General features: G+C 44.6%; 2 protein-coding genes across 2 annotated transcripts in view; both read right to left on the bottom strand.

Annotated features, from left to right (window-relative positions):
• Positions 1–553: 553 nt before the first annotated feature.
• CCDC17 (coiled-coil domain containing 17) lies at positions 554–4858 on the bottom strand. Its single transcript, XM_040627353.1, is given in 13 exon segments — positions 554–896; positions 899–980; positions 1221–1331; positions 1412–1622; positions 1782–1985; positions 2166–2533; positions 2695–2792; positions 3055–3173; positions 3264–3347; positions 3581–3743; positions 3841–4063; positions 4181–4292; positions 4333–4858. Coding segments are annotated over 13 exon segments (2007 nt in total). The 5' UTR covers positions 4491–4858; the 3' UTR covers positions 554–822.
• A 1993-nt stretch (positions 4859–6851) lies between these two features.
• GPBP1L1 (GC-rich promoter binding protein 1 like 1) overlaps positions 6852–23023 on the bottom strand; it is a 61059-nt gene continuing 44887 nt past the window's right edge. Inside the window, exons 6-12 of the mRNA XM_008699278.2 lie at positions 21125–21197; positions 19657–19850; positions 12177–12317; positions 11370–11528; positions 10451–10575; positions 8626–8728; positions 6852–7793 (exon numbers count right to left, since the gene is read on the bottom strand). Coding sequence (XP_008697500.1) covers positions 7641–7793; positions 8626–8728; positions 10451–10575; positions 11370–11528; positions 12177–12317; positions 19657–19850; positions 21125–21197 — 948 coding nt within the window. The 3' untranslated portion in view covers positions 6852–7640. The remainder of the gene's footprint in view (positions 7794–8625; positions 8729–10450; positions 10576–11369; positions 11529–12176; positions 12318–19656; positions 19851–21124; positions 21198–23023) is intronic.

Genomic DNA, 23023 nt, shown 5'->3' with positions numbered 1-23023 from the left:
GCCCAGTCAAAGGGTGCTGGTGCTCAGGATACTGCTACGAAAGCCATCCCACTGGGGCCTCACTGATGTCCAGGGTGCGAGGCTAGTGGGAGACCCTCCCTGCCTGAGCTGCCTCAGCCCTGACCCTTAGTTTAAGAACCTGTTAAGCACCAGTTACTATTTGAATTCCAAACTGAGTTCCAAACCGTGCCTGCCTTATATTTCCAGTTTATATTTTGTTTCCTAAATAAATGGAAGAGAAAATGGGAGTTTTTCTGGGTTGATTGTAGTAATTCAGAATCTTTGGTTTTGAACTTCCTGAAGATGCCCTTGTAATACATGTTCCTAGTCCTGAGGATTTTTGGCCTTTGGCCTTCGGTTGACACTGGGTTCTGGGGCTAGGCTCAATATTCAAAATTCAGACAGATCTTACATGTGACTCTCTGTGTGTAAGGTATGGGAGCTCCTAGTTCATGGGGACCTTTATAGCCTGGAAGGCTTCCCAGAGGATGTCCTGAGTGAAGTGTGGCAGTAAGAAGGGCTTTAGCAAAAAAAAAAAAAAGGGGGGGGGTAAGTTCATAAAGTTCCTTTAATAAAGAGTGCTCCCCGCTCATCTTTCAAAGAATTTATATAACATTTAATCCTCACATGTTTCACAAAGAGGAGAACTGGTAAAGGCCAAGTATTTGTGGAAAGTGGTGAAGCTGTAGTTGGACCTCCTATTTTGAGCTTGTATCTACTATTTGCTTCTAGACCCTCTGAGAACGTGGAGTAGTAAAGCTGCAGGTCTGGCAACAAGCCTCATTCTCAGTCCTAGTTCTGAGCCTGTTACGGCTCCTAGACTCAGCAAGCCAGAGGGGGTGGGTCAAAGCTGTGATGAGGGCCCAAACCATCTACCCTTGACTCTGCTGCTGAGGGGGCTCTTCTGCAGGAGGAGGGGGATCAACAAAGCCGGCTTTTGGAGCAAGGGAGCTCGCTTCCAGGGAAGGTGAGCGGGTCATCTGTGGAACAGGGAGAAGGGCATCTTTAGCAAGAGGTCTGTACCCTGACTTCCTAATGTAAACCAAGTTAACCTCACTGTGCAGCTCCGATTTCCTTATCTGTTTACATAGTTTGCCTAATACGATGTATGAATAAAGGAGTTAATTTAGAGACGATGTGGAACATGGTGGTCAACAAATGCTGGCAATTAACCACACCAATCACACCTGTGATATCCCTAGCTCTAGGCGGGCCCTCACCGGAGGTGGGTACTGGTACTCCTGGGCACTTGCTGGATTGATCTCTGCCAGTGTCTGGACACCTGCATCTCTTGCGTTAACCAGTCGCAGAAAGAGCTCAGCCTGACCTACCTGGAGAGAGATGAAATGGTACTGGTACTGCATTTGTACCTGGAGGGGGTGGAGATCCAGTCCCTGTCCTCCACACTCACCTGGGGAATCCCATTCAGCTGCCCAAGGCCAAGGCTGGGGTCCAGAGGAAGGGCCCGAAGTGGAAGACGCCAACGGCCACTTAACACCCTTTGATCCCGGTCGAATAGCACCAGTGAGGCCCAAGCCTTTGGCTGTGGTTCCCTAGCCCATGCCAGCCCCTGCCAGGCCTGTAGCTCACAGACCAGGGATACTGATGGTGAAGGTGGCAGTCTAGAACAACCAAAACAAGGTGTGAGAAGCCAGAACTGTTCCTCCTTCCTTGGACAGCTCTCAGAGCCAGTGGCCCTGTATACAGATGGGAAAACTCAGCAGAATGAGGGAAAAGTCTCAATTGTGACAAAAAGCACCAGTCAATCTCCATCTACTGACCTGGGTACAGGCTGCCTGCTGGCAAGGATGGCACAGTTGCCAATAGGCCCAGGAGCTGGAGGTGGGGGCAAGCAAAGGGCTGGGGGCAATGCTGTGGCCCCTCCTGTATCCTGTCCATCTCGGCTCAAGCCAGTCATTAGTTGCACCCAAATCCAAGATGCCTCAAGGCCCCGAAGGAAGTCATAGAAAATGACCAGGCCAGCCCTGAAGAACACAGGTCTCAGCTGGCACCTATCAACCCCCCCCAGTCCTCTGAACCCTGTCCCCTCACCCCTACCTGTCACCCTGTCAGTTCCCCAACCCCAGCTCTTCCTAGTGGGTCTCATTCAGAAGTGATGACCAAAGGCACAGAGAATGTCAAAGGAGGGAGGCAGCAGGCCTCACCCAGGGTCATACGGTGCAGGGCCCAGAACGTCAGAAGCCGGCAGGAGGCAGTATGGATCCAGGCCTAGGTTCCTGGTCGTGGTTCCAGGAACCCGCAGCTGTGGGTAGGGAAAGAGCTGACTGCGGCGGAAAGCCTCAGGTGCCCATGCTTCCCCAGCTACACAAAACAGCTGCCCTGGCCCCAACCCCTGGGTCCTCACGGCCTGTTCTGTGCCACTCAATAGGATGCCTGTGGAGTGTGGAAGCGGCGGCAGCGGGGGAGCCACCGGCGGCGGGACGCGTGGGGGATCCTCCCTCCTTCTCAGGCGTGGGCTGGGATTCACCACAGCTCGAGGCTCCCTAGGCCCTGGGAGCAGAGTAGGGCATCTCTGAGCCGGACGCAGCCAGTAACAGGGCTGAGACAACCTTTCCCCGAGAGCCGTACCCAGACGTAGGGACACCAGGCGATGCGCGAGGGCAGGAACGGACAAGACACAAACACGCGCGTGTGGGACAAGGGTGCTCGCTGACCCCAGGACGCAGGGCCCGCGCCCCTCTGCATCTGCAAGGCCAGGATTTCTGCCTCCAGGCGCCGGTTTTCGGCTTCCACTACTAGAAGCTCCCCGAGTGGGTCACCTGCCCGTCTTCCTGCGATGAAAAAGTCCGACCTGTCACCTCTGACCTCTGGTGACCAGCTGGTACAATTCTGAGCAGCTCTCCAGCTTTAGGTCTCTCTGGACAAGGCTGGACTTGTCAGGTAACATTCTAGCCCTTGCCACAAAGACCACCCATGTCTTCCACCTTCAGGTGTTCCTCATGCCAAAGACGCCCCCCTCAACCATCCTTTTCTCCTCCCAGAATTAAGTCCACCGCTTCCAGGAGGCCCTCCTGGCTGGCTCCCCCTGTTCACCTCTGCGGGTCCGCAGCCTCCTCAGCTCCAGTGCTGAGGCCTCCACCTGCAACTGACATAGTTGGCCCAGAACGCCGGGGTTCCGGCCCCCGCCTCGAACGTAGGCCTCACGCAGGGCCCTAGGGAGGGAGCAGGGGACAAGAAGGCAGCGGCGTCTTTCCGGGACTGATCAGCGCTTCGCCCATGCCGCCCCGGGGCCCGGACCTCACCCGATCTCGGTAGCCAGAGTCCCTGGGTTGGCCTGTAGCACCGGACAACAGAGTTCTGCCTCTCGCAAGGCGTCGAGCCGGGTCCTGGGGCAGTGGGACAGCCGCGCGAAGGTGTTGCGGGTCCAGACGCCGGGCCTCCGGAAGCCCCGCCCCTTCCCGACAGAACACGTGCGGCCTTCCAGCTGCGGGGGCGCCTACGCCTCCCGCGTCCCGCCCCCCCCCCGAGGCTCCCGCCGCGGCTCCGCCCGCAGACCGGGCCCCGCCCCCCGCCCCCAGGCCGGCTCAGCCGCGCTCCGCATCCCCGGCGCCGGTCTCACCCCGACTCCGGCTGTAGCTGCTGAACGTGCGCCCCCAGCACTTCTAGAGCTCCCCGCGTTCGCCCGGCTTCTGCCCGCAGTTCTCGAAGCTCCCGCTCCAGACCAAAAAGGCGTGATATTCCGCCCCGGGCCTGGGCCAAACCTTGGAGGCGTTGGCTCAGTTCTGAGGCGTCAAGGGACCGAGTCGCAATGGGTCCCACAAACGCAAAGCTAAGGGGCGAGGGGCGGGGAGGGCCCGTAATCCCGTCCCTCTCCCTCACCCTCGCTGCGCCGCTCCAGGGCTCGGCTCTGTGACTCCGTCGCCGCCACCCGCTTTGCGTGAGTCCCCTGCAGCGCGCGAAGCCGCTCGCCGGGGCTTCCAGCAGCTTCGGGGGTGGGGCCCTGAGTGTGCGCCTCAGTCTGGCTCCGGGGCCCTTCTAATCCCCCGGGGACCTCTCTTATCCAGGGTCGCACTTCCTGTAGGTACAGCCACAGCCGCTGCACCTAGAGATGACGGAACCCGTGATCTCTGGGTTTGGGGTAATCTGACCCACGAGCCGCGTCATCTGTAGGCTTGGGGAGGATGCTAACTTTCGAGCCAGTGGGGAAAGCCCGGAGTACCTCTTCCGTTAGCTTCTTAAGAGCCAATTTGCTCGCCGCCTGCTCTGGGAGGCCCTGGTGTTCTTGTGACACCACCTGGTGACAGGGTGTGGGGATGAAGAATCCTGAGGGCCGGAACTGCTTGAATACCCACCCACCCATGTGGCCACAGATGTGGCCCTTTTGAGAGGCGGGCTCCAGGTGTTACCTCTCGGGTCAGACGGCCAATGCAGAAGCGCTGAGTGTGGGTGGCCAACAGCGCCCAGGAGCGGAAAACCATGTCACAGGACCCACAGGACAGGAGCCCTGGCTCTCCAGAGTAGGAAGCCATGGGATGGAACCCCTTTCCTGACACGCCAGCCAAGACCTGCAAGAGACAGGACCGAGAGCAGGGGAAAGGGAGAGGAGGATGAAACAAAGCCAGAGGCAAGGCCAGGTTTGCTGAGTTTACAAGATTCAGTTTATGTTTGGGGAGGAGACTTAGCTCCCTGGGCAGCAACGGCAGGTCCAGGCAGGTCCAGGCAGGTCTGCAGCATGGGTGCAGAAAAGCTGGTCACCTTTGGGAGGAGCCCCTGGCTTGAAAAAGTGTCACAAAGTCAGCTCCACCTCATTACATGAACATTGGCAAGTCCCTTTCAACACTACTGCTGGTTTCTCCGCCTATGTAAAGGGGAAGGGACAGCTGCCTCCTAGACTAGCTGGCCCTATCGCATACTCCCCACCCCCCATCACTGGTAATTTAATAGTGTCTGGCAGGGAAGTATCATCTTGCTCATTCTTGTTTTGCCCAAGCGGATGGTACCCAAGTTAGTGTCATTCTCCGTTCTAGGGAACACCTGGGAGAGGAAGCAGTCTGCTCTTTTGGGCTTTCTGCCAGGAAACTTGTCTTTCCCCTAGGCTGACCAGCTTTGAGCTTTCCCTTGCACTGTGCCCCTCAGGGAGCAACCACGGCTTTTGCATAACCAAGTCACACCAAGGCTAGCAGTTTTTCCTTAACCCCATTCCTTTTTTTTGGGGGGGGGGGTTGTTTTGTTTGGCTAGAGAGGGAAGATAATTAGCACAGCCCAAGGAATGAAAGTTCTGGGAGAACACAATGAATCCGTCAGATAAAGGAATCAAATATAGAAAGGTACCCCTTCATTTGAGTCTGCCCAGGGGACCAGGCAGGCCTTTTGTGCTGATCAGATCTCTGCCACCTCCCCAAATATATGCATCCGTCAGCAGCAGGAGCTCTGAGCCCCATGTTTCTCAACAAACTCCCTTTTCTAAACAAGACAGGGACTTACGTAGCACCCCCCTCACCGTGTAAGACCAAGGTGTGACCAGCAACAGGTTACAAGTGTTTCAAAGCATGTGATCTCAGCCAGCTTAATTCCAAGCAAGAAAAGGGAAATTTTTAGAAATTTGTTCTGTGAAAGCTAGTAAGTGGCAAAGCTCAACACCCAACAGGCAGGATATCTCTATCTCAACCTACTTCTCATTTCCAGTTTAATACCTTTGCAGCTTAATTCATTTTATACTATTTCACTGATTCTAAGATGCCTCCCCCCCCCCCCCCATTTTAACACTGACATCAGGACCAACAATTAATGGAGTATCATAACCTGGCAAGTTTTCTTTTCTTTTTTTAAAAATTTATTAGATAAAGAGAGAATACAAGCAGGAGGAGGGGCAGAAGGAAAGGGGGGAGAGAGAGAAGCAGACTCCTTGCTAAGCAAGGAGCCTGACTGGGGCTTGATCCCACAACCCTGAGATCACGACCTGAGCCAAAGTCAAGAGTCAGAAGCTTAAAGGACTGAGCCACCCACACACTCAGCAAATTTTCTTATTAGTACATAATGTTTTAAAAGATATATTCAGTGAAATATGATACAGTTCTCAGGCTCTATCTCAACCACCATTTCTACATGGACTGCTTGTAACACCAGCAGGAGAGACTATGTAATACAGTGTAGCAGATCGGGTCTCTGCCTTCCTAGCCTTTAGAATCTAGCAAATGTCATGCTGGTCTCTCTGCCTCCAGCCTCTCTCCCTTCTGGAAACACTACAAGTTATCTTTCTAACATGCAATCAGGGCTGTTACCCTGCTGGTTGTCTCCCATTAGGGTATGATTCTGGACCTCTATATCCACCAGGGACCATGCACTGTAGGGATGGCCAAAGAGCGCCAGTGTCAGTGCGTGCTGACTTTAACTTCTACTTGTCCATCGAATTTTGGTCTAAGGCTTCATTTTTAATATAATTGTTTATTCTCTTCCCTACTGGGCTGGGCATTCCCTGCACCCCCAGAGCCTTGCAAAATGCCCGGCTGTACAGGGAGAGCTGGGGAAGTGTATGTGGAATGAAAGACTGTGCCCCCTCCGCTGGTCGCCTCCTCCACTGCTCACGCTCCATGGGTCACAGCACTGGCTCAAACCCTTTCCCATGTTCCTGTTTAGCAGGAACCTTCCTAGAAATATGCACACTGGTAAATACCCAGGCAAGTGAAAATCCGTTTCAGGAAGGAAACTTGGGTTTCTGATTTTATTACTGATAATTTATTGCACAAGTTTTTCTGCATCAAAAAAGTATCTGCTAAAAGGAGAAACAGCTGTGTCTGAATTCAGATTCCCCTCAGACTTCTAAAAGTATTTCCCTCAAAGAATCCACTCATCTAATTTTAAAGGAAATATACTTCTTACACAAGACAATCCAAACTGATGCAAAATATTTATTCCAAGTTAGTTATTTTATGCAGTAGTTTTCCCCCTCAACAGACTTGTGATAACCACATCTTTTAAATCTGTAAATAATGTTATCAAAATAATCTTAATCTTTGAAATCTCACAAAAATTTATATTTTACAATCCACCCTGAATATCAAGGCTGCAAGAATAACACAACATTTCCTATATCCAAATATTTTACAGCTGTACCCAAAAAAGGAAAAAAAAAAAAAAAAAAAGAAAAAGAAAAAAAGAAAGAAAGAAAGAAAAAAGAAAACCATGTATGCTTGGTTAAGGGCTAACGTTACCCGAGCAGCCAAAAATAAAATAAAATATCCAAATTATTAGCATTAATTTAATACAATTATAACTTCAATAGTCACTTTGTCATTGACAATGATTGCTTGAGCACAGGGGTGAGTGCCCCAAGGGCTGGTAGCAGGAGCTGCTGCTGCAGACGGGCATCTCCTCTCCGCACCGCCAGCTCCCACCTGTGCATCGCCCCATACATACTGTGTGTGTGTGTGTGTGTGTGTGTGTGTGTGTGTATTTAAAAAATCTTTCCCATCACACAAACTTCTCTCTATTAAGCAGATAACAGGGAAGAACAATAACAAAAGCTAAACAAGCCAACTGCTCTCTCTTTGGGATATGATTATTTTCCCTTGTGCATGAAGTATTCAACAACATAAGAAAAGGAAAAGAACGATTTCTTTTGTATACTCCCTAAACACACAGCTGAGTTTACTGGGTCAGATCTGTGAGCATTTATATGCCTACTTCCAGGCATCGTCATCTGATGTTTCACTGCTACTGGTTTCCGTGTCTGAGTCCTCAAACTCTGCTTTACAAGTGCTTCTCCAAGGGGAGAACAGGCTGGAACCGCGGCTCTGCAAAAAGCCGTTCTTCCCAAAGCCGTTTCTTCTCAGCTGTGGTTGGCAGGAAAAGAGAAAAGAAAACCATCAGCAACTACACTGGCAGCAGGACTCCGTTCTCGGCAGAGTGCAGACGGGGGCCCTTCTAAGAGAGCCAAGATTTCTTAGAGCTGTGCTTTTCAAACCGTAATGTGCAAATCAATTACCTACAGATCTTTTTTAAAAATGCAGAGTCTGACTCAGTACGTAGGGTTTCAGATTATCTATTTCTACAGGTTCTCAGGTGATGACAACGATTCAGAGAATAGTTCTGAGTAGCAGTCTTTATGTCAGCTGTAGTTTCTCTTTATAGGATTTAATACTATTTTTATTTGTGCTTTAAATATAAATACCATAAATAAAAATAAATGTAAATAAAAGATAAATACTATCAGAATGTAAGCTCCATGAAGTTTGTAGACTCCATTTATGATCTTGTTCATTGCTATAAATCTCAGGATCTGGAAGTGTTTCACTCAGAAAGAATCCAGCCATTTGCTGGATAAATTCAAAGAGGCTGTTTCTTGGCTCCAGCCAGAATATCAGAGGGAAACCTGACCCAAACTCTGGAACACAAGCCCTGCGGTTCTGATAAGGGGGTAGAGCTGCCAGGATGAAAGAACACACTACTTTCTGGAATCTGCTAACTACTGACCTAGTTTTTGTATCCACTATGAGAGATCGTATTGCCTAGGCAGTGATTCGCTCCTCTGTATTTCTACTATGGCAACTTAGTTTATATTTTCTTTTACAAGGTCCTTCTCTCGCACTGAACTGAGGCTCTCAGTGATTGCCCTGTTCCCTTCCCTCGTCATGAACAGGTCTCCAGAAGAGGTTTATGACGTACCTGCTCTGTCTTCACGTGGAACTCTCTGAGCTCCTCCTCTGTGAGGGGGAGGCAATTCTCATCATTTTCAGGATATTCCTGCCATCCCATTGCTTTCAATAACCTGGTAGAGGGAGGTCAGGCAAAGAAAATACGACATCTTTAAGCATAAGTGGGAAACCCACAACTTTCTAGAGAAAACTTACTTGCCCAGGGGCAACAGTACCCCCCTTGGATTTTTCTTTTCTCCCCAGTGGGATAAGCTTTTTTTTTTTTTTTAGTTAAATTATTTGAGAGAGAGAGAAAGAGAAAGAGAGTGCATGCACAGGCAAGCAGGAGGAGGGGAGGAGAGGGACAGAATCCTCAGGCAGACTCCCTGCTGAGCGTGGAGCCTGACACAGGATGGATTCCAGGACCCTCAGGTGCCGCTGCCCACTGGGATAAGCTTTAATTATGGCTACTCAGGTGTTTGAATTAAATGAGGGATCTCCACAGTTGCTCTTCCTAGAGTATAAGAGCTGTAAGAGAGAGAGAAGCAGCAGAAAAAAAGACTGCGCAAGAGCCAAAATGCAAGGGCCCTCTCTGACAGACAAAACAGGAAGAAATCTCACTTCTTTTTTTTAAAGATTTTATTTATTCATTTGACAGAGAAAGAGAGCACAAGCAAGGGAGCGGCAGGCATAGGCAGAGGGAGAAGCAGACTCCCCACTGAGCAGGGAGCCCAATGCGGGGCTCAATCCCAGGACCCTGCGATCATCACCTGAGCCTAAGGCAGACACTTAATCGACTGAGCTACCCAAGTGCCCCGAAATCGCACTTTTGGGGCACCTGGGTGCCTTAGTCAGTTGAGTAGCCAACTCTTGATTTTGGCTCAGCTCATGATCTCACGGTCGTGTGACTGAGCCCCGCGTGGGGCTCCATGCTCAGTGGGGAGTCTGATGGAGATTCTCTCCCTCTGCTCCTCCCCCCACTCTCTCTTTCTAATAAATAAATAAATCTTAAAAAAAAAAAAAACAAAACAAAACCCAACACCTCACTTTTGTCTCTGGTAAGCAAATTAGCACATCTCCACATGTACCTAAGTTCTCCTTCAATTTCATGGCATTGTGGTCTCCTTCATAGTCTTGTGATCTTGCTGACTTCTAAAGTTCCTCAGGACAGGAACTTCCTTTCAGGAAGGTACTGCCACACACGGCAGGCCCCATCTGCCATCCAGGGGCCCAAACAGATGGCTGCTTTGTGTTCCAGGCCCTCATTTAAAGAACAAGCTCCACCCATGGGGGGGGGGGTGTCTCATGCCTCCCAAGGCCTTTAAAGGGGTCTTATAAAAGGCTCACTTGAAGGGGGGTGGGGGAATGGGATAGACCGGTGATGGGTAGTAAGGAGGGCACGTATTGCATGGTGCACTGGGTGTTATACACAACTAATGAAACATCGAGCCTTACATCGGAAACCGGGGATGTACTGTATGGTGACTAACATAATATAATAAAAAATCATTAAAAAAAAAAAAAAAAAAAAAAAAAAAGGCTCACTTGGGCTAGGAGGGTCGAAGGGCGAGCACAACAGTCCTAGAAAACAGGTTCCCCTCTCCAAATGGAGTTATAAACTGAGTCTGAAACTAAACTACACGAAAGCCTTGCAGAGGAAAGTTGTGAAAACACTGACAAAACTGCAAAGGAATGCCCAGTGGGCAACAGGCCAAGCTGGGGCATAAAGAGAGAACAAGTTATGGTGCCCATGGACACTTCTCTCTGTAGGCCAGACTCGATCTGAGATGTCTTAAGGATGTTCAAGCTCCTTACAGGCCATACACAGCATGCCCTGTGATCTGATGTTCCCTTACCTGTGCTCTGCTTCCAGAGAGTGTGAGAGGACCTCCCCTTCCTCCTCTACAGGGAGAGTAAGACCGTTCTGATGACAGTCTTCCTCTCCGTTTTCCTTTGGTTCAGGTGTGCTGTTGTCCTCCAACTGAAATAAGGAAAGGACACACTTGGCTCAATGACCCTTAGTGGAAAGATACACAATCTATCAGAATAAGGAGTCAGGACCGAGGAAAGTGCTCTCCAAAAAACAACTTCAGCTCAGAGGTTTTCCCCATTTAAAAATAAGGACTTGCTCACCTTACTAAGATTTTAAGTATACCAAGCAGTCAGGATCTTAACTTCAAATTATGTCAATGGCGGGTAGATGCTACCAGATACCGATGCAGTAGTATCAATGCTCTAGTCTTCCTTAACAATTCGGACTAAAGAACTACTGTGTTCAGCTTTAAAAAGTTCACCTTCCTAGAGTCCCTTGCAGCTAGGAGATTCCATTTGACAGTTGGCCAATGTTGTACTCCTGGAAATTGCAGGGTGTGGCTTTTAAGAAAGCATTTAAAAAAGAGACAGACTTTATTCCCTTTCAGGTTTTTGGCCCCCTGTCCTCTCCATCACCAGAACATGGATGGGGGGGTACAGAGGTGCGCTAACCACCCTGCTCCCAAATAACCGAAAGCTGTACATTTCCTGATAACCCCAATGAGCTTATCCCCTTAGCCGGCAACCTCTAAGCTTCCTGTTGGAGGATACCAAAAACCCCCTCTTGTTTTATGGTTCTATTTGTCAGATCTCCTTATACTGCAATTAAATGTAATCCTAACTGATAAAAGCTTCTGTAATTTACCAACTTTTTACAGCACTGACCAATAAAAGACTTTAAAAAAGTACATATACAACACAGGAAAACCCCTCTGTTGCCCTAGAAAAACCTTATGCTCTTACATCCTCCAGCTTGTCACAGTCTCTGTTCTCTGAGAAGTCTCCATTCCGGTCGTCCTTCAGAGTCTTCAAGAACTCACTCTTCCTGTCGGTAGTTCGGCGGGTCAGCTTGGTCAGGCGAGAGGAGCTGATCTCAATTGGAGGAGTAGTGCTGGAGGGACTCTGGGCAAATACCACAAACAGGTTGCTCCTAACAGCAAACAGCAAGAACTGGGATTCTCTGGGTCACTTCTACATGGTACTGTTTCCCAGAATCTGGTAGCCTAATTATCACTCTTTCACCAAAAATAAACTATCCTTTTCATTTAAATAAAGACTTCACCTTTGCAGGTTTTTTTAAAATTTTTTAAAGATTTTATTTGAGAGAGAGAGAGAGAATGAGCAGGGGGCAGGAGCAGAGGGAGAGGGAGAAGCAGGTTCCCCGCCGAGCAGGGAGCCCGATGTGCGGCTTGATCCCAGAACCCTGGGATCACAACCCAAGCTGAAGGCAGATGCTCAACCGACTGAGCCACCCAGGTGCCCACAGCTCTGCGGGGTTTTAGCAGTTAAGACTGTACGGCTTATACAGCACCTCTTTGATCTCTTATCTGACACAGCCGACCCCAGTCTACCAGAGAGCAACTACCCCACTCAGCTACTGCCCATCTTTGGATACAAAAGCAAATCACCAGTAAAGAAATGACTCTGAGCTAAAAGCACAGCTACAAAGGAAATGGAATGAGAGCTTTACATGTCACACCGTGTATCTTAGTATAAGTCAATGAGAAATGGCAATTTTAGAAAAGGCTGCTTGGCCTTATCTTCACTCACCTCTTTAGGAGAGCTTAAAACTGCGCCACCAGCCAGCACTACTGGTTTGGTAACAGAGATTGGACTGGTAAAAGCAGACTCCCGGCTAGACGAAAGGGACCCTGATTTGTGCTCCATTCTGTTAGCCTTCCATGCACTGGGCTACATGGGAAGAAAGAACAAATCAGTGAGAATAAGTATGGAGATAGAAGCTCATTCTGGAAGATCACATAAAGCAAAGAGTAAAATGTCATGTGGGAACACGAGTTCCTCGAGCTTACCCACCTTAACACGTTAAGGAGGTATGCAATCTCTTTCTGAGGTTAGGCACTTGAAGGAAAAAAGCATCTGGGAACCGGAAGTGTCATGGGCTATTAATAGGTATTCTCAAAAAGAGAACTCTAGTTCAGTAAGTGTGGGAGATGCTGAGGTGAATAAACCTCAACTGGTTTCTTTACTATGTTATTTCTCAAAGCACTTAACTATACACATGAATTTGAGAGGCAGCATTTTCCAAACTTACTGGACCCTAAAATATTCTCTTCTTATGGCTGGCATGTTTGTTAACCTCTGATGTAATCCTGATTCTTAAAAAAAAAAAAAAAAAAAAAAAAAAAAAAAAAAGGCTATTTTCCAAAAGCTTCAATGACAGGAAGCTACTTTTAGGCCAGGGTGGGCAATGTAAATGGCCAGACAATTCTAGTTTGGTCCCTTCTTTGCTTGGCCTTGTGGAGTCTAGGCCCATTCTGTCACTCTGTCCCCAATGCCAATTTGACTGGGCACCAGAGTGCAACTGGAATATTCCTTTTTTTCTTTTCTTTTCTTTTTTTTAAAGATTTATTTATTTATTTGAGAGACAGAGACTGAGAGAGCGAGCACATGCAGAGGTGGGAGGGGTGGAGGGAGAGGAGAGAGAATCTCAAGCAGACTCTGCACTCAGCATGGAGCCCGACGCAGGGCTCGATCCCATGACCCCAAGATCACAACCCGAGCTGAAACCAAGAGTCGGATGATTAACCAACTGTGCATCTCTTTTTGAGTCAATCACACTATTTGAGGAGAACGGGAAAGACAAAGCACATCAGGGAGTAAGGCTGAAGCAAGTAAAAAATGTCCATTTTTCCAGAATGAAACAATTAGAACTGAGAGACCGCCAGGACAAAGGAAGGATCTGAATGAAAAGAATTTCTTTGTTGGTATTAAAGAGGATACTATAGGCTTTAGGAAGGGAATTAATATAACTGGGTATCTACCAGATGGCTGTCACACTGTTCTCATTCTTAACCCAATCAGGTATAATTATGATGTCAACTTTTTACAAAAAATGACACTAAGGTTAAGAAAGTTATACAATTTGTCGTTACTAAAGTAATACATAGTATTGTTTTTTTTTGGAATGCCTCCAAAAACGACATGCAAGCAGATAAGAGAGACAACGACCCGACTGGAATGGAGATTAATTTTTTTCTTGCACTGATGCAAACCTACAGATGGCTGCTTGTGTAAGGCTCATTATCAAAGATGACAGTCCCCAGTGGCTTCCGCAGAGTTGTAGACGGTTATCAGATGCCTTGTCTTTCTTTTAACATTGGCACCTCAGGACACTCCAACACTTGGGTTTTTGCTGTAGTAGTATGGAAAGTTTACCAGGCAGTGTTACATGCAACAGGACACCTATATCTCTGCCCAACTTTATTCCAATTTAATCTTAATTTTCAGTAACTCCAACACTATGCTATATAGCTGGCTGCTCACTGGAGAAAACCTGTGCCCCATGCCTTCTTTATTAGAGGGATTTTATACATACAAATCCATCAAAGTCAATCATGTATCAACCATGGGTTTTTAAAAAATGTCCTCTCCTTTCCTTCAAACTCCAAACCAATCCCAACTCTACTTCAAATGATCTTGCCTTCTCATATTGGACTGAGAAGTCAGAGGTCACTAGATCCAAACTTCCCCCAATTCTCTCCTTTTGCACCTCAAATTCAATAGCTTCCTCCCCCCTTTCTACCACTCTGCATCTGTTCTCTTTCCTTTCAGAATGGATCAATTATTTCTCTCTTCCTTCTAATAAGTTCTTCCCCTTTATCTACAAACATGCTAACCCACCTTACTGAAGCTAGGGGTGAAAAACCCAAACATTTATTTTCCTTTATACTATCATCCTCTTATTGCCAAGCTTTCCTGCCTAAGTCAGTATCTGCTGTCTTATACTTACTCATTATTACTTACTATTCAATTCTCTGCAATATTCATCTCTATCCCTATTTTAATAAAATAGCTCTTTCAATAAATAACCAAAAATCCTGTAGTCCTATTTTATATTCCAAGGCCAGCTTTTAATTAAAAAAAAAAAAAAAAATCTGGTTTTGGAGAATGAGAGATTGCTATTACCCATCTTTTCTGAACTTGTCCTCCTTTCCTTTCTGGATTCCCTTCAGTCTTTTCAGTGGATGCAGGGATTCTTCAGAGCTCTATCCTCAGTGTTCTTCTGTTGTAATCTATCTGTTTCTCACTTAACTTCATCAGAAAAAACAGTTATTTGTTAACCGTTTAATCAATTTAAATTGTTGAAACCATGTAGAAAATATGTAAAACTGTATCTCTACCCCTAACCTCTGAGTTTTTATAAAGACCTCCATGACTGGGGACACCTGGGAGGCTCAGTCGGTTAAGCGTCTGCCTTTGGCTCAGGTCATGATCCCTGGGTCCTGGGTCCCTGCTGCTCAGCGAGGAGTCTGCTTCTCCCTCTCTCTCCCTCTGCTGCTCCCCCCCTCTTGTGCTCTCTTATTCTCACTGCTCTCTCTCAAATAAATCTTAAAAAAAAAAAAAAAAAAAAAAAAAAAAAAAGACCTCCATGACTGGACTGGCTTAACAAATACTTCCCTCCACCAATTCCCAACTACCAGCCATATTTAAGCATTTGTCTTTTCTAAAACATGGCATGTTTTACCTTTCTTTCTTTTTTTAAGATAATAATGGTTCCTTTGCCTGGAGAGCCCCATCTACTTGCTCTGTAACAAACTCCTGTTTTTTTTTTTTTTAAGTAATCCCTATGACATGTGGCTCGAACTCATGACCCCAAAGATCAAGAGTCACATGCACCATGGACTGAGCCAGCTAGGTGCTCTGAACACCTGTTTGTTTATTATTTATTTATTTAGATCATTTATTTATTTGAGAGAGAGTGAAAGGGAGAAGCAATCTCCCCCCAAGCAGGAAGCCTGATGGGGGACTTGATCCCAGAACCCTGAGATCATGACCCTGAGATCATGACCCTGAGATCATGACCCGAGCCAAAGGCAGATGCTTAACTGACTAAGCCACCTAGGCGCTCCTCCTGTTTTTAAACTACTATTTACTGACCACTTAGGTTGTGCCAGTATTATATTCCAAGTACTTTTAAAACCTTAATTTCATTCTTTTACCACAATTATGTGACAGATATAATTAGCTTCAATTTATTTTTAAGGAAACAAGTTCAGCAAAATTAAATAACTTGCTGAAAATCATAGCCCTAAAGAGTGGCATGAAGTCTGACTCCAAAACCTGAATTCTCAACTTCCTCCCTCCTTTTTAATCCTTCATGACGGGAGGCAATTTGGAGCACCGGAAAGAGCTCTGGATGGAAGTCAGACAAACCTGGCTTAGGAGTCCTGACTCCATCACTTTATTAGCTATGGGACCTTATATTACATAATTTTCTCCATCCTAGGATTAGAGGAGTAAATGTTATAGAATACATGTAAAAGGCCTAGTGAAGGTCTTGCAACACAGGATGTCAACAAATGGCCTCTCCTTTTCCACTTCAAAACCGAGTTCAAATATGACCTTATCTATATAGAGTCTGAGGACCCTCTTCAGGCAGAGGAGAACATTTATTTTTTACATCTGTCTCTCTACTAGATAACAAACTCTTTAAGATTATTTTGTGCCTCTAGTGACAGTTTTTAGTACGCAGATACTCAATGTGTAATAACTGTTGAATGAGAAAATGGATAAATCCACATCTGCTTCCCAGTCATCTCACCTCTTCCTTCCTCTAATACCCCACATTTCACACACCCAGAACCACGCTCATCAACTTTTCCTGAAACCTGATCTTTCTCTCTTCTTAACTCCAGTGAATGGCTCCACAGTTATCCGTTTCCCAGAGAAGAATTCGCGCTGTCCTGTTTCCTTCCCACTGTGCCGTTACTACCTCCCTTCTCCGCCCGCTTTCATCATCCCTGTGCAGGCTTCATTACCTTCTGCAAGGACAGTAATAGCCCTTACCTTAGCTTTCCTATTTTCATTCGATCCTTGACTTAGGATAGTCCTGCACAACAGAGCTGAACTAATCTTAAGCTCTGTGTTCTGACTTTTGTACCTGCCACTTTTTCACCCTCAAAAGTGTTCTTAGGTGTTTGAGGACATGACATTGTTTTAACTCATTTTTATACTCTCTATAGTTTAACAGAATGCTTGCAGACATTTCTTTCTTTCTTTCTTTTTAAAAAATATTTTATTTATTTATTTGACAGAGAGACAGCCAGCGAGAGAGGGAACACAAGCAGGGGGAGTGGGAGAGGAAGAAGCAGGCTCCCAGCAGAGGAGCCTGATGTGGGGCTCGATCCCAGGACTCCGGGATCACGCCCTGAGCCGGAGGCAGACGCTTAACGACCGAGCCACCCAGGCGCCCCGCTTGCAGACATTTCAAATGAAGTAACACTTATAAAACCTCTTAAGGAATGGAACAAACATAAAGTGTGCTGATAGTAACAGCTGTATTTTACTAGCACTTACTATATAGCAGTTTTAAATACTTCATAAAACCTCAATTACACCTCACAATAACCTTAAAAGATAGGTACTACTACCCCATTTTATAGATGATAAAACTGAGACTTAGAACTTAAGAAACTTGCCCACGGTCATATCACAAAGAAGGAGCAAAGTGGACTCTGTCTACTCCAAAGCCCTATTAACTGCCAGGCTATACTGTTTCCTAGATAGCAGTTGCTCTCTTGACTTAAATTCACATTCTTTCCCTTCCACATCAGACGAACAAGTATCCTAAACCCTTTCAAAGATAATTCCACTTGTCAGTTTTATTCCTACTCATTTCTTCCTAGGCCATAATTCTTTAATGACCTCGTTCAAGTATATTCCAAGGGCTTCTTTCTACAGACTTTCTTCATCTCACTTAACTTTACTACCACCTATATTCTATTTCCTTTTACTGTCAAATCTCAAAGTTGCCATTACCTCCACTTCCATCCACATAATTCCAGAATCCCCCGTAATCTTGTTTCATCCCGATACTATTCTCCTAAAATCTCAACTCAAAGGTGACCTAAACCTTTCCAATAACTAAGGTCAAACCCTTTTCTTATTTATTTTCCTCAACTTGTCAGCAGCACTGTCAAGTGTTAGCAACCCCAGTTGCTGTCTTAAAGTCACCTACCCAGATTTTTGTGACGGTACACTTTTTTGATGTCTGAATTACAGTTTCTTAGTCCTATTGCTATATCGTTATTTTCCTAATATTTATAAATTATTAAATATTCCTCCAAGTTTTATTTTCCCATCCTTTACTCTTCCATCTTCTTTCCTTAGAGATCTTATCTACCCTGAAAGCTTCACTTGTTGCCACTAGGATACGGGCCCCTGGTCTGGATATTTCCCCAGTGCTCCCAGGAATAACTAAAATGATCATTCACTAGCCTTCAAATATTGCCAGTGTTTTCTGGGTTTAGAACCTGTATTTAATCACCACTTCTCTTATGATGTGCAATACTCTCCAGGCTTTTTTCTGCCTATTCAAATCTGGACCATCCTCCAAAGATCAGTTCAAATGACAAGTTTTCAGCAAAATTTTCCTTGATGGTCATAATCTGAACTGAACACTAGTGTTTCATTCATTTAGTTATTCCAAATCTGTTTAGAATTTGTTATTAGCATCTGGTTACTATTTTATTTCATACACAACATATGACCTTTCATGTTGTTATATCTTATTATCCCAATCAGACTTTCGGCTCATGGATAGTCATGACCAATGTGGTACTTCTCTGTATTGCTCAGAACCACCAAACAGTGCTTACACACAGAGGAAAATGAATAAATGTTCACTGGTTTTCCTCTCAATAACAAAGTAAATTCGAATTACTTCTGTATAGTGGCTAGAATTCATTAAAGCAATTATTATGTGCTTTTGTGAGGGTGCTAGGGATACAAATATGAAAAGGACCTGAAGGCTGCCCTTAAGGAGATTACAAGTAAGGAAATAAAGAGATGTAATTAAATGTTATAGATATTATGATAAGAGACAGAGTGCTGGGGCGCCTGGGTGGCACAGCGGTTAAGCGTCTGCCTTCAGCTCAGGGCGTGATCCTGGCGTTATGGGATCAAGCCCCACATCAGGCTCCTCCGCTATGAGCCTGCTGCTTCCTCTCCCACTCCCCCTGCTGTGTTCCCTCTCTCAGAGCTGGCTGTCTCTATCTGTCAAATAAATAAATAAAATCTTAAAAAAAAAAAAAAAGAGTGCTATTTAATCAGAGATATAAAGATTAATGAGACCTTTAGATATGTGTGATAGAAAAGGATTCCCAGAGCGCATGACATGAATTTGAAGGATGAGTAATTCTCCAGGTAAGAGAAAGAAGAGGTAGTAAAATATAAAAGATGGATTAGGCTTAGGCTATAAAAAATTATACACGCCACTGCTAAGGAGTTCAGATGCTACACTGTAAGATCAGGGTTGGTAAAGAACACCCACGGGCCAGAGGCCTGTTTCTGTATGGCTCATGAGCTAATAATTTACTTGTTACATTTTTTTCAAGCATGGTAAAACAAACAAAAGAAAGAAGGAAAAGAAAAGAAAAGAAAAGAAAAGAAAAGAAAAGTAAATATAACAAAGTCCATGTGTTACAGGTTACCAGCAAAGCCTAAAATATTTACTATCTGACTCTTTATAGAAAAAGTTTACCAAACCCTGCTATAGATGGTTTGGGACTACGGAAGTGATTGAGGAAAGGATGTCATATATTCAAACTGTTTTAGGATGATCATTCTGGCAGTTCTGTGCAAGATGAATATAGAGAGAGGAGGAAATAGAAGGGTGCACTACAACAGTACGTGGGAGGTGACAAAGGGCATGGACATCATGGAATAACTGACAGGGAATTTCTAATTGCGTGGTACAGGGGAATGAGTGATGAGCAGGAGGAAGAAAGAAGCAGCCAATTTAGATAATCAGCCAAGTGATCAGATGGATGTTGATGCTATTACTGAAAACAGCAAATCAGAAGAAGCAGGTTTACGAGATGAAGCTAATGAGTATGAGAAGCCTACTAAAAACCCAGTTAGCAGAAGTAGAGAGTTTGGAGACAGTAAAATACTACACATATATTAGGTACTGAATGATTCAATGGGAAAAGATAAATTTACTAAATTTTCCCTGATTTATTCCCAAACCTCTACTATATAAGGTTCTAACACTGATGCCAAAACATACCTTGGAAGGAGGGGGCGCAGGCTTAGGAACCAGGTTCTTATAAACACTTGGAACCATAGTTGATGATTTGTTCCCATTTGCATGGTGAGATCCTGGTGAGGTGAATGCAGCGGAGAAGGCAGCGGAAGGATCTTCTTTGGAAACTTTTTTGATGACTAGCATTTTGGAGGGTAGCTTGGCACTAGGTGGATTTTCTGTGAAATACAATAGTGAAGAGACAAAAAAATGTCACATAATGGTTAACATGAAGCACAGTTTATATGAAGTCCTTACTTTCAACAAAGAGCTGACAGCTGAAACTGAGGGACAAACATTTTCCGGTATGCACTTAACAGATATTCTCAAAAATGACACTACTTGGAAATTACAGGAAAAAAGCAGCATATGAAGCTAAATTCATAAATCAACCAGGAAGCCCAAAGGTGTTAGTAGTCCTTCAGGGGCATAACTTGTTTAGTGTATGGTGTGATCATTCAGGTACACACCAAACAAGAATATATCCAAGTATGGCAGGTCCTGTCAGCATGGGAATGGAGAGAGATGAGGAAATTGGGGAAAGGAAGCTACCCTGGGACCTGCTGATGAGGCAAAGTGGAGCAAAGCTTTACACTATTAACAAAGGGGAAACGGTACAACAAGCAACTTTAATCCTATAATTCAAGAACCAAAACCAGTATTTAGATATACTAAACCTTCCCAATAAGATGCCTAACTACTGAACAGGTCTAATGTAGGGACTAGGAGAGTCTCATTTGTAAATGCCAACGATTCTAAAACTACAGATCAGGTTTGGTATGAAATACACTGATATGTCTCTTAATTTTTTATAAGGCTAGTTATTCCCAGCATGTACACATAATCGTGTGTATTTATGTTTTCATCTCGCCCTCTACAACAACCATTTATAACTGCCAAACCTGCTCCCCCATTCCCCTTAAACAACAACAAACCCCCCAAAAAAAACCCCTCAACAATTGGAACCTGGTTTAACAAAATTGTCTATAGAATTTGGTATTATACAGCCTTTCAAAGAACACTTTAGAAGACTATCTACTATCTACTAATATGAAAAAATGCTTAGAAAATACCATTATATTTGCCTACCAAATATTTAGGACACAATTATAACATAAAAAATTCAATTTAATTGTTATAAATGAATTAGTGATGTTAATTAAACATTACTTCTAATAAGCTTTAGATAATTCTCCCTTTGCCTAAAATCTGCTTTCAAATTTGGGGCTCTACAAGCTCTCAATTATCTGTATTATGACTCCACTACCATTACATTTTGATGGTATTTTAGGTGGGCACAATAAGAGATAATAGGTGTTAGTTACCATGTGCAAATGGATGAGATGAGAAAAAAAGAGAAAGAAACAAACAAAAAAGAGATAAAGAATTTTTGCTCCTCTTCATGCTAAGAAAAATTTAAAGTTGTGCCTTTAAAATGGCAAAATCTACCTACCCCACACTCCAGAAGGGGTCCCAATAGGTCTGCATGGCTGATTCTGTTTGCCAGCTTCTGGATTCAAAGAAGGCTAGGAAAAAAGGGATATTAATGGTTGATAAAGAAAGCTAATCATTTTGGCACTTTTCACAAAGTAGCCATCACCATGGAACCTATCCGATAATTATCTATCAGCAGCACTTATTTAACGCTGTATTCAGAATCAACAAATAAGCAGAAGATATTGAAATGCTAAATCAATAGATCTTATATTAATCTTAGACTCTCTTGGGTTTCAATTCCTTTAATGTAAGAGGATTAAAAATTTTTAAAAAATAAACAGACTAAATGTGCAAGTTCTCATCTTCCGATAGAATATGTACGCCACATAAGGTGGCACAGAAAACTGAACGGACAAGAATGTAGATCACTTTTCTCAGATTTCAGGACAATCTGGTCAGTGACATGTGTAGTATGTAAAGCTTTTCTAAGACTGCTTTAGGGCAGAGGCAGACAATGTGCCAGGGACTGTGCTCGGAATACAAAGGCAATTAAGACAATTAAGAAGAGCCCCTGTGCCCACAAGGGTCACAGTCCCACTACAAAGATATATACTTGTAGACAAATAAGCACAGTAAAAGGTTACAGGTGGTAACAGGTATATGATAAAAATTTGTATTAGGGAAGAAGGAACAGTCAATTTCACTTGAAAGAGAAGTGCTATCAGAAAAAGGTTTCATTAGAGGTTTGATGACTAAGAAGAATTCTTAAAGATGCATTCCAAAGATGGAAAATGGGTGACTCCAGGAACAGAATGCTCAATGAACACCAAGACGGGAAAGCACAAAAAAGAAAAGAATATTCAGAGATCTGCAAATAGTTTAGAATTAGTATTGGGGAAGGAGGGAAACTTTCTGTTGTGAACGAGATGTCTGGCAAAGTAGGCAAGAGCCAGATTTTTTAGGGAGACTAAATTTTATTCTGTAGGTACTGAAAATCCATCTCTCATGCAGAAAACAAAATCTATCATCATTAAGTTTACAACAGTCCGGTAGCAGCTTGAAGAATGTATTTGAGAGGCTTAAACATCAACTAGGAGACCATTAGAAGGGACCAATTCCATAGTTCAGGAGAATAATGAAGGTAACAGGAATAGAGAAAGAGATGAGGGGAAGGCTGGAAAAGTGTTAAGAGCAATAAATTGGACTTAACAACTAATTGTAGAGGAGGCGTGTGTGTGACACTGGTGTCCAAGCCCAAACCTTACAATATGGTAATAGAGTAGGAAAAGGGCTTTGCAGCACAACTACCCATAGAACATTAAACAAACAACAGAAGGATGCTCAGACTCCACTACAGAGCTTCTGAATCAAAATGCCTAGGGATGGGGCCCCAGCAGGTCTATCATTTCGGTCCGTCAAAGTGAGAACCGCAAGCATGGAACCAGCACAGACACATACTGAAGAACCAGCTCACCATATAAATGGAAAACTAGTGACAACATATGAAGGACAGATAAATACACTCCTCTGGATGGGAGAGTACTGGCAGAGGGAGTCCCCATGGATAAAAGCTGTATTTTCCTGTTTTAATAGGCCTGTGTTCTTAGTCACATTCTATTCAGGGTTTTCAGAGATACTGCCCCCGTTTATATGGTATCTTTTATTTCTTTCCACAGATTTTTAAAAATAGTGAAATATAACACAGATATAAAAAACTGCATGAAACAAATGGGCAAAAGTTCCTGTAATCACCACTCAGTTCACTCAGTTTAAGCAACAGAACATTACCAGCCAAACCACATTTTATAAGCTTCATTCAAAAAAAAAATTTTTTTTAATTAAAAAAAGCTAAATCAAAAAACAACAAAAACTCAAACTACCCCCCCCCCCGCCAAATAACCATCATCCTCACTTA

This window comes from Ursus maritimus, unplaced genomic scaffold, assembly GCF_017311325.1.
Source record: "Ursus maritimus isolate PB19 unplaced genomic scaffold, ASM1731132v1 scaffold_12, whole genome shotgun sequence".
Lineage (NCBI taxonomy): Eukaryota > Metazoa > Chordata > Mammalia > Carnivora > Ursidae > Ursus > Ursus maritimus.
The sequence above is the reverse complement of the archived record's forward strand: the minus strand, read 5'-3'. Positions and strand labels throughout refer to the sequence as shown.